General features: G+C 39.9%; 1 protein-coding gene across 5 annotated transcripts in view; it reads left to right on the top strand.

Moving 5' to 3' along the window:
• LOC127441475 (E3 ubiquitin-protein ligase mib1) overlaps positions 1 to 12,014 on the top strand; it is a 93,222-nt gene that overhangs the window by 27,729 nt on the left and 53,479 nt on the right. For all 5 annotated transcript variants that reach the window (XM_051698944.1, XM_051698943.1, XM_051698942.1 and 2 more), the window contains exons 11-12: positions 337 to 534; positions 1,157 to 1,308. In XM_051698944.1, coding sequence (XP_051554904.1) covers positions 337 to 534; positions 1,157 to 1,308 — 350 coding nt within the window. The remainder of the gene's footprint in view (positions 1 to 336; positions 535 to 1,156; positions 1,309 to 12,014) is intronic.

Genomic DNA, 12,014 nt, shown 5'->3' with positions numbered 1-12,014 from the left:
ATCATTAGTTTCACGTTTTATGATGAAATATTGTGATTCACTGCAGAAAAACAGTCTAGACTTATTGCCACCATCAGCTGGAGGACTGAATACATTATTAGGCCAAGTCTAATTTATGGCTGCAAATCACTTTTAACCTCTGATTAATTAGCCAGAAGATTTGAGTCATTATAAGGTGGTTGCTTCAGTAATGGCTGCGTGTCCATAAACATTCCTCAGCATTTTTCTTTTCTTGGCCAGTCAGACTTCTAAAAGCTCTTTAGCTAGATACTGGACTTAAAGTCTTGACATGTTTAAATGGAGATGCTGACAGTGATTGATGTGTGGCTCCTTCAGGATAAGGATGGAGACCGAGCTGTCCATCATGCAGCTTTCGGGGACGAGGGCTCTGTCATTGAGGTGCTGCATCGAGGCGGGGCTGACCTGAATGCCAGAAACAAGCGCAGACAGACACCCCTGCACATCGCTGTCAACAAGGGCCACCTACAGGTGGTGAAGACGTTACTCGACTTTGGCTGCCACCCCAGTTTGCAGGTGAACAATTTCTCTTGAGTATTTTTATCTCTGGTGTCTCAATACCTCTTGGTTCATATATGGTATTTACAAATGACTGGAAGTCATTGAAACTGATTGGTCAAAAAGTGTGGGAACCCTATATATTTCATAGCTTGAATCAGCAGTAGATATGGTCCTCTGAAGTTCTTGAGCACTGTGGACTCTTAAATTCTCAAATCTGTCTTAAGTTTCAGTTCTCCTAGCAGAACTTGTCTCCTTTTCTCACGCCGCTAGCACCATTTTAAAAGGATTTGTTTAATATCCTGTTTATATTGACTAGTCAAATAGATGACAGAGAGGTGCTTTTCCAGATGATTGACACCCTGCGGCACTTCTAACATTTTTACCTCTATTCAGCAGTGAACAATCTAGTGCTGTTTTACCATGAATCTAGGGAAAATTTACCATGGCTGCATTACTGCATACTTAGTTTTTGTATATTTTAGCAGTGCATCAAGCCATACCCTTGCAAAGAGAAACACCCCAGTTAGTCCTAGGCATGGCCTTTTTTCTGTGAACCACCTTTAATAAACTTGCTATGTAATAATAAGCATTCCACCATATTTGCAAAGAGTGTGTAACTTGGTGCTGCCCCCTGCAGGACTCAGAGGGAGACACACCTCTGCATGATGCCATCAGCAAGAAGAGGGATGACATGCTTTCTGTGCTCCTGGAAGCAGGTGCTGATGTCACCATTACCAACAATAACGGCTTCAACGCGCTTCACCATGCAGCTCTGCGGGGGAACCCCAGGTATGACTACTTTCATTTAACTGGTATTAATAGAATACCTTATAGGATCTGTAATAACTTAGGCTGTAATTGGGCTTCAGGTCTGTAATTGTGGGCTGATGTGGTCAGTGAATCTATAAAATGGTTTCTGTTCATATTTTCAGATGTGTAGAAGGAACTCAAGGTTTCTAAGCAGAAATAAGTAGTTTCATTTTTAGGTTTCCCCATCCTCTATTATTTGGACAAACAGACAGTCCCGCCCCAAACTCATGTGGTTTGAGCCAATGATGTTCTTTCAGGCTGGATGGATGGTTTTATGTTCTGACCTATTCGCAGTCCTTTGCATGTAAAGATGGGGTACGAGAAAGTATTTTAAAATAAAACAAAATGCACAAAACCCCAACTTAAAATCATAATTGGCCCTGTTTATGTAAGATTTTACTGTGCTGGCTTTGAGGCACTACTAAGTTCTCTGTCTGACACACATTCCTCTAGCTGCAGCCTAAATGGCCAACTTAATCAGGCAGATTATGTCTGATGCCTACGTTAACTATTTTCATACTCGTCATTTCCAGGATGAGTTATTTATAGGATGAGCAATATTTAAATATTTATTGCAAATTACATAATTGGAACAGTGCTAATGTTTTTTTTTTTTTGGATTTTGTTTTGCATTTTTGCTATAACAAAATTGCGGTGTACACTTTAGCTCCAAATCCCTCTGTAAATATCAATCTTGGCTTCAATCTTCCAGTGGCAACATGGGGATTTATTGACTGTGTGGGTAAAGAACTGTCCGAGTCAGTATTTATGACTCACTTGTACAGTAGAGCCTTTCTTGGGTGCAGAACCTGTTCCTTTACCATCAGAAATTCCTGGAGAGATATAGCTCTCCCCCAGCTCACCATTTACTTGTGTTTCTCGCTTGAGCTCCCACTGCTGCAATCTGTTTTGAGCAGCACTCTTGCCTGTGCCCAAGCCACTTTTAGTTCCAACCCTTTAAAATAAAATTGCTCTGAGAAGGCACTTGCTAGGATTGAGGGCTTGTGCTGAGCTTGTGTCCCTCTTGGCCTTTGCAGTATAAAGCCCAAAGCATACTTTGGTCAGACGCAAATTAATATTTATTAATTCTTGTCAGGATTCTTGCAGAGTGCACAAGCATTGAACACATACAGCCCATTTTTTCTTACCGTGCATCTTTGAACACACAGAATGCGCCTGGAATTATTTGCACTAATTAGTGGGTCCAAAAGGTGGCAACACTCGCAATTGAGCCATTGTTGGCACGAAGATGCGCTAGAAGAAGATGTAATTACTGGTAAACAACAGGAGACAAAGGTAAAAATGTCAACAGTGCACGTCAAGAACGTGTGTGAGAAGGTCTGGACATACGTACGTTTGTATAACTCGAGTCTGAAAGAATATAAAGACATCTTTATGGGTCTAAACTCCTTAAGAAAAGTAGTCCGGTGTCTCGTACAGACGTTGTGCGCATGCGCCAACCACCTGTGTATGCGTGCACTGTCAGATGGAGTATACTTTGACAGGCTTACGGTTGAATGTACGCAGACGGTGAGCGTTTGTGTCAAAATCGGAGTATGCTTTGGGCATAACTGGTTATGAAAAGCCAACCTGGTGGCTGTGATCCAGTGTACAATTGTAAATATTAGTAGTAGACTGCATGATACTTAGTTGCAGTGAATGCTTAACCCTGATAGTTTTGAAAGTCAGTTGGCATGGGCATGGCCATGAAGTGTTGGTATTTTCATGCAAGCATGCGCTAAGTCTTGGTGCAAGTGAGTTTGGCGAAATTGCGCACGCAAAGCGCTAAAGGACTGGGTCAAGTACAATTTAATTCTAAAGGTTCTTTGGTTATTGCACTGTCCCCATCCTGTTACAGTATATAATCCATTCCCTCAAGCACCAGTGATATAAACAAAGACAGCACATTCATAAGAATTTTGTATTGTAAATGGGCTGTATGCAATAAATTAGAAGAATAGAAATATGGATGTTATTTTGAGCATAAACTGTGTCCTTGTTATATGTGTGGCATATTTGTAGTGACACACATTGATTTTTTTCCCACACACTTAAGACTACCAGTCGATTTTGCTTTAAGAATTTAATTCAAACATGAAAAACTTAAACCAAAAATATTTTTAATGTCAAATTACATTTTAAACCAAATGAAAATATAATTAAAATAACAAAGTGCACTGTCAGAAATTTTTTTTGCAAAATAATTTACCTTTAGGGGTACAACAGCTTGTCCCTGGGGCAGTACCCTCAAAGGAACACCCACTGTACCCTTCATATGTTAGTCGGAACGTATTTGTACATTAACTGTCCCAAAAGGGTATATATTAGTACCCTAAGTGTCTTATCTGTCCCTAAAAGGTACATATTAGTACATTTAAGGTGTAAAGAAGGTATAGTGGGTGTACCTTTGAGTGTACTGCCCTAGTGACGAGCTGTTGTACCCCTAAAGGTACAATTTCTGCACATTTGTTTCTGACTGTGTGGTCAATAAAATAATTTAACCACCTCCCCAAATCCAAACATTTTACCCTCTCTAATTTCTTCCACCGGCCCCTTTTGCAGTGACTTAAAAAATCACTCTATGAAAACAGGTGGAACAATACGAATACAAATTAGATCATAAATACAATTGTAAATATAAACACAATAAAAATAAACCATGACCTCTAGAAAGTTTAACACAAATCTCGTAATTTCTTGTTTCATTAAACGGTTACAACAGTAAACATCAGGGACATAATTTTATATGCCACTTTATTTTCAGACTTTGGACATTAACTTTATTAACACCTGCTTGTAGAATCTCTAAACTACAAATGCAGGAACCGAGTTTAGACTTTGCGCTGAGAATAGATGTCAAGTCATTTTTTATTTGAATAGCGCCTTTCAAAACACACATCGTTTCAAAGCAGCTTTACAGAAGATCAGGCATTAACAGAAGATAAAACTGTAATATCTATAATGTCTTAGTCAACATTGTGTACAATGATGTGCTTCTGAAACATCTTAGCGCTATTACCTATTTCTCAGAAAAAGTTCAAATTGCACTTTGTGCAGCTTTATTAACATACAGTACATCCACAAGTAGCGCAAACTCTCCCACACACGCCTACTTGTGCTGACACAAAAATTGCCTTGAGAATTAGCACTCTCACAAAAATTAGATAAGGCATTGCACATGGTCATTGCGCTGTGTTTAGCACAGTCACAAAAATAAAGCCCTAAATATCATTGGAAATATTGTGTAAACATTTTGGTCTAGTTATACTCTGCTTTACAGTGTTTAATTGACTTGATATTGGTTTTTGAGCAATTAACCCACTGAGCCACATTCAAATCTCAAGATATTTGTACACTAAAAAGTTTAATCATTGAAATCTATTCATTCCAGTCTGCCCCAGTGATATATATATATAAAACAAGTTTTAAAAATCCAGTAATCACAAATGACTCCTATTCTCCTATAATGTTAAAGCATAGGTTAATTGGTTGGAACAAAGGTTCATGGCTTATGTTTCTTTTGTAATGTTACAATTCCGAATTGTCCACTATTGCATAATATGTCTGTAAATATTTTTAAATAACCCAGTAAATATTAAAACAGTAGGTATTGTCCCTTGAACCATTTTAGCCTGCTATGGAAGTTTATCACAAGAATTAATCAATGCTTTTACATAAGCTCTCAAATATTTTATTTTTGAATTATTTATTTTTATAAACTGACAGTTCCCACTCTTAAATCTGTGCAGATAAAACTGTGACCTCATATTCTGTATAAATTTCTACATTGCGTGGCAACAGCAAACTCATGCAGTTAGGACAGTGACTTTACTTGGTGGAAGATTGTTTATCCTGATGATTATTATTAATGATAAACTGCACTGTTTATTGAAATGTTTATTGCTTATGCCGGCTTTTTATTAAAGCAATAAGCCGGTTAAGTCTGTCTATTACAGTGATTTTACCACAGGTAAAATTGAGGCGTACATGAGAATACCCCTTACCTGTGGTAAAATCACTGAACCAGACCACATTTTGTGGCTCATTGCTTTGATTTACATGTCAAGTGAATGCTTTTATTGAACATTCCTCCTATAATAACCATCTATACATTGTGAGTTTGCACTTTGTGGATGTTGGAAGTGCTTGTGTTTTTCTGCTCTTTTGTGTTTATGACAGTCCCTGGCTGAGAGCAGGACTGGTTCCTCTCAGTGGCTCTTTGGATGGCTGCTGGGAGGCAGTTGTGCTCTAGCACTGTAAACAGTACGATTAATAGCCCATGACTCATAACACACTCCACAAACAGGGCCTGCAGAGGCAGCCACTGCACAACCCCTATTACTACAGTAAAAATTGGCCAACCTGTTTGTTAATCACCACATGGAGTCCCACCCTCATATGCACTGCTGTGTGCCACCACAAAACAGTTACAGCTACTTATTTTGAACCTTTGTTAATAGCCACATCTCATATAATCAGCTAGCTGTGGAAAAAGGTATGATAGGAACAGAGAAATTAGATTTTTAATAAAAATTATTGGTTAATGGGATGTTTTATGTGTCTGTTGAAAAGTGGTTGAATTTGAAAGCAAATAAACAGTGCAGAATATTATGGGCTTTTTGTGCATCATGTGTTGCCAGATTGTCAGGTACATTGCCACTTTTCTGCAGTTGATGATATGTAGTGAGAATTTGTGCTGTCTTTTTGGCAACTATGTAAATCCCGTATTGTTCTCACGATACCAAAATTTCAGTAGTCAGTACTGAAAACAGTAACATTTCATGGTTCGCGATACAAATTTCGATACCACAGAAAAAATGCTTCCTTCAAGTGTTTCTTAATTAATTATGCAATTCTTTTGCAGAATTCCATGTTTTAAAGTTTAATTTATTTTCATCATAAAAATGGTGTCTAATCAAATTAATTCTTAAAGCTTTTAAAAGTTTTTAAAAACTTTTTAAACAGTTACTTTTCAACATACAGTACCATTGCATATTTTTTTAAATGTATTTAGTACAACAGCACTCTTACTTGTTATACAAATATAAATATATAGTCTACATGTGCTGCGCCTTTCACAGTGGATTAGTGCTCTGATGAGTGCATACAATGAGAGTGATTATCAATTTTGGTGGAGTTTAACCTTTCATAGTTTAATAATCACACTAGGACATATCAAGATTTTAATTTGATTACTTGTGTATTTTAGTGTAAAAGGAGTAACAGAGTAACAGTAAGACATCGTGTGGGTCTCGGATTAAGTGCTCAGTACTGCAGAAACACTGGTATCGTTACATCTTTTTTTATTTTAGTGCTGACTTTGTACCGAAGTACCGGTACTTTTAACAACACTAAAATCCAGCTTGATTATGAGTCCGATTAATTGATAGAAACTTGGGCAACAGGTTAGTTGTCTTTTTTTGATCTGTGGACAGTTGACATGAAATTCCAGGCATTGTCAACATTGTCCTGCAGTGTGACATGCTATACTTCAAAAACATTTTTAACCCTCCCTAGCAACCGGGTCAATTTGGTTGCTTAGGAGACCTGGCTGGAGTCACTCAGCACACCCTGGATTCGAACTCGCGACTCCAGGGTTGGTAGTCAGCGTCAATACTCACTGAGCTACCCAGGCCCCCCCTGTCTACTTGTACTTTTAAAAACATTAATTTGTCACACTGCAGGGCTATTAAAGTGAACTGAAAAAAAGCAAGCCTAAAATGTGATTGAAAATGGTAAAAAAAAGAAAAAAAAAAGAAAAAAGAAACGGTGATCTGTAACAGCACCTAAAATATACACTCCCTTATACGTATATACATTTTAAATGGGCATGTTGTTGACCAAGTGCTTCTGTATATAAACTGCTGTGTGATATGGATGGAGGGGCAGCACAGGTTCAGCATGATTTGGTGGTAGATCAGAGTAATTATGGAGGAAATTATGATGCAGCGTTGCCATCCATGTGACTGAGAGAAGGATGCTGTTCTGATGCAGAGGAGAGGGAGGGTCACACTGCATGCCTGTGCTGCGTCAGTGTGCCAGCGGTACATAATTGGTGGACCGTCTCAGTGTATGATTTGTGTGTACAACCCCCCGCACTCTGAAGCATCTGGCTTTCATCTCCACTCCCTTGTCTGCAAGCAGAGGAGGGTTACCGCAAGGCACACAGGCTACCGATCCCGCATGTGTCGCATTGAGCTCATGCTGCAACTCCTCTCCCCCCCTCTCCCTCCTTTTCTCTCACTTTCTTTTGCTCTTATCCTCTCCATTTTCTTGTATTCCCAGATATTCAGATATGTTGATGTCAGTCCGCTGGCTTATCCCAACTTCACACCCCCACTGCATCACAGTACATTCTTTTCAGCAATTTCTGTCCTTGCTTAACCCATTCTTTAAGAAAACTTTGCTGAAGGGTCACAATCAATGGTCATTATGTATTAAGACCAGATTGGAAATATTAAGATATTTTTCTTTGTGGCTTTTAAAAGTTTATTTCTGTGTAATAAAATACATTTATAGAATACATCTTGTAGAAAAGGCAATCACAATACACTGTTAAGATTTGTTCAAAGCAGCTTTGTCATTATGACATGAATTTATTAAATCTGTCACAATTTCCTGCAGAAGCAAATGAGACAAGATAGAGACTGTTCATGTTGTCATCAAAGCATAGCTACAGCTGGTTGAAGGGGACCAAATCCATTGAAGAGGTGATTTGGTTCCATTTTACCAGCTTTAGCAAAGCATTATGGTGGTTCTTGTCAAAGAGACTGATATGAAACAGCTTCTGTGACCTGCATCACAGCCTTAAGCTGTCTAACTTTGCGAAACATGACAAGAAATCTCCCTAGGATGCATTTTGTTAGATAACTTACCATTATGGCTTATAAACTCCAATACATGTCACCACCAAAAAAACGTTTCTTTGCACCCTTGCACCCTTTATCAAATAACCTTCACTCCACTCCACTCCACTCACAGTGTTTCTTTCACTTGATAAAAAAGCAAAAAGGGGAATTGTACTTCACCAAAAAGATAATAATCCATTGTGCGGCACTTGAGTCAAGTGTCCATGCATGTTGTAGCAATTACAACAGCTGATGGATTAAGCCTGGTAAGGGCAGAGTGTCGCATGGGCGATTAAGATGTCAGGATGTTTTAATTTTTGAAGATGTCACTTTCTAGATTTTTAGAGGATACTGTCATCCTCTGCTACATTCCAGAACTTTGCTAGTTTACCCCCTTAATTCTATAACAGAGTGTGAGGTGGGGAGAGTAAAGCTCCTCAGAGACTGCTCCTGTGGTGCTGTTGAAATAACGAATAAAGATATTGGTACTTTCTGCCAGCCTACGGTTTTGACAGTCATAATTGTAGGCAGACGCTAGGCCACAAAACATTTTAGTGGCACACAGTGATTGAAACAAGCCAAGCATTGTTTCGTAAAGCACAGTTGACTGTTGGTCAGCAAAGAACCTTGCAGAAAACCTCTTTGCTCTTTAGCAGGCAGCCTGCTGAGTGTGTAAGTGAGGGGTCACTGCTGCTCAATATGGCGCTCATTAAACAGGGGTCAGTAAAGTTCTATTTACACCACTGATCCCCCTCCCTTAGTTACAGGCCCCCAAATACACTGGCCATAAGAGGGCAAAAGCCAGGTTCGGCAGCTGAGCATTTGATAATGTCAGCATCTGCTGTGGGTGTCACTCAGGCTCGGGATGAGGGCGAGAAAGAGGGAACACAGCCACAAAAGTGACAGGAGCAAACCATACAGCAAGCAGTGCACAAAAATGGAAAGAGCACAGCCCTACAGAGGACAGACTGGAGTGTCTGACATTCAGAAAAATGGGTCACAAGCTCTCCCAGGCTCCAATCATGACCAAAAACCATTACTTTATCTTCACACACAATGTGACCTTTACATTCTTCTTGTTTGTTAAAACAAGAGAGTGAGAGGTTAAAAATGGCAGCTTCTATCGGACATGCAGCATTAAGAAATTGCAGAGAGACGCTCTGACCTTAGATATCATCATGATTCAAATCTTACCTCAACAAAGATATATTTTGGTGCACCATTACACACCTGGGGTAGGTTTAAAAAAGTAAAAACCCTCAAGCGCAACTGTTCAACTGTTCAACATCCCAGGTCATCCGGAAAAGAGTGAGAGGGATGTCTTATCACTGTTCTCTCACAGCTGCATTTATCACCTGTTGATCTGTTAAAAAGTTCAGCGTCAGAAACAGTGACTAGGAGCCTACTTATAAAACCCTAGCATTGTGTTAAGTACACATGGTCATGTCATTCTGCTGTGTTAAATGACTGCTATTTTAACCTGGTACACACCAATAGACCAAATAAAATAAAGGGAACATGTTTCGAAATCCTCTTCTGAACCCCCCCCCCCCATCACCTTTTGTAAAGGACATTTGGAATCAGCTGACAGCAGACCCAACTCTGATCCTGCATTGTCACTTGTCCAAGCTCTAATCTGACTACTCTGTGGTCCACCAAATCATTTGGCAAGCCTAGCAAACATGAACAATGGGGGCAGGAATGGGTGGCAGGGTGAAACGGACAGCCATACTATTCCGCAATGTTAGAGAAGCTTATTTTTAATAGACGAGCGCTATGTACCTTTCTAAAACTGCCTCAGCAACTGTTGCAATATTCCCTGTAGCACTATTCAACATTCAAGGGACAAAAACGTTGTCCCAAACTCAACCTATCTTACATTTTCTTTTAGATAAGTTTGAAAAGATTATGGTATTAATGGCGAAGGCCACTCCTGCAGAAACAGGGTCTAAGTTGCAGCTGGCCATGATTCAAAACTGAGAATGCAACAAACTCTCCAATAATGAAAGGAGCTCCTGTTCCTATGGCGATGTCTCGAGCTGTTATTGGTTCTTTTACGTAGCAGTGACTGTGAACTCATTCTGTCACCAAGAAAGTGGCACTACAAACCAGCATTTCCAAACATAGATATCTAGACTGAGATTTCAGTTGAGACCTCATAGTATTTTAATGTTACGGTAACTAACTGCAGCAATGAACTATCTAGCATGCCAATTGCTGAATTAGGGAGGGGCAGTTTGGACTGCTGGTGAAGTCACTGAAAGAGCAGCAACTTCCATCAGAATCCACTGCTGCAGTAAGTTTCAGCACCATGTAACCACGTTCAATGACCTTTTGTGATGCAGAAAATTATGGCAAAGTTTTTAAACTGATGATCAGCACCTGACCAAGAATACATACTTCTTTACATTCCATAGCTGTCATATGTTCATATGGGCACATAAAGAAGTATGTACACCAAGTAGGCAGCCACAGGCACAGCTGAGTATCCTTACCTTCTCTGATCTGGTGATGTTTGGTTCGTGCAACCCTTATATAAACCAAACCATGTGTTTAATCATTGTCTGTAGATCAGTGACACAATTTTTTTTCTACATTGTCCTGCAGAATGCAGTGAATTAGCAGTGTACATTAGGTGTCTGTTAGAGATGCTTTAGAATAACAGGTCAGACTTTCTATTGCCTTATCCCAATCCAGCAGAGCTTGCTAGTTTTCCCAGTACGCACTACATGTATTCAGAATCACACAGTGCTGTTGACCTTGGTTGTCCTAGAGAGAGCGTGTAGAATCCTTAGGGAATTTCAGACAGAACAATGCCAGGGAGTTATTTTGGGTAAAAACTAAAACAAAACAGCAGTTTTTTAAAAAGTAATAAACAAAAAAAAAAAGTAGGGGAAAATGTTCATCCACAAGTAAACTGTCCTTGCCGCTGCATGTTGTCAATGAAAGTTCAGTATGATGTCCAAGGGGAAAAAGCTGCTGATTTTAAGTAAAATAGTGTCCTGAACATGGTATGCTTCGTCGTCTTTTCGCTCAGTCTCTCTCCTGCAGTTGTAACTTTTTCTCTTGATTTCTCTCCGCTTGTTCGTTGTTTAACCACATCCCCAGTCGTATGTCAGACCAGTTGCTGATGTCCAAAAATGAGGTTGATCCAAGTGGAACAGGAAGCTATTGTGAGTGGGATTTGGGCTTTAGCCACACAGACCAGGCCAAAGGTCACATGCAAGAGCAAATGACCACTCAGCAATAGTGATTTGGAGTGAGTGTACTGATTCTTCTTTCCTTTTTTTTTTTCTTCTCTTTTTAACTCCCCCCCTCCCCCTGAGCTGACCTAGGTGTGTTTATTCTAGAAGCTGCTCTAATGCTATGTGCAAGAGATCAATAACTGTTTGCATGGCAGCATGAAATGTTCAGTGGCTCTCTAATGAATCTTTGCTCCAGCTCCACACATTCCACAAGTCAACACCGCCCCGTCTCATCCCCCTCCTCTCAGGAGCCTATCCAATACCAGGCCAAAAGGAGAGGGACATGGGTGGAAACATAACAGAAGGACACTTAGACAGGCTATTCTGGGCAGGTGTGGAAATCCTGGATGGGGTTAGATTTGATGGTGAGATTTGACTGGAGCTGGCTATGAATGGCTGGGGCTCTTTTGGTGCCACAGTGTTAGTAAAGATTTTAGGGATGAGTGTGTTTAGAGAGAGGGAGATGGCACTACAGCACAACGGCCCTGCCCCTGCCTAGTGATTGGAAAGCATGCAGAAAGACAGAGAAAAAAGTTGTTTACTTCCCTTGGTGTTGTGGGTTCAGCCACTGACACATACCCAGCAGCCTCCT

Source organism: Myxocyprinus asiaticus, chromosome 5 (genome assembly GCF_019703515.2).
Source record: "Myxocyprinus asiaticus isolate MX2 ecotype Aquarium Trade chromosome 5, UBuf_Myxa_2, whole genome shotgun sequence".
NCBI lineage: Eukaryota > Metazoa > Chordata > Actinopteri > Cypriniformes > Catostomidae > Myxocyprinus > Myxocyprinus asiaticus.
The sequence above is the reverse complement of the archived record's forward strand: the minus strand, read 5'-3'. Positions and strand labels throughout refer to the sequence as shown.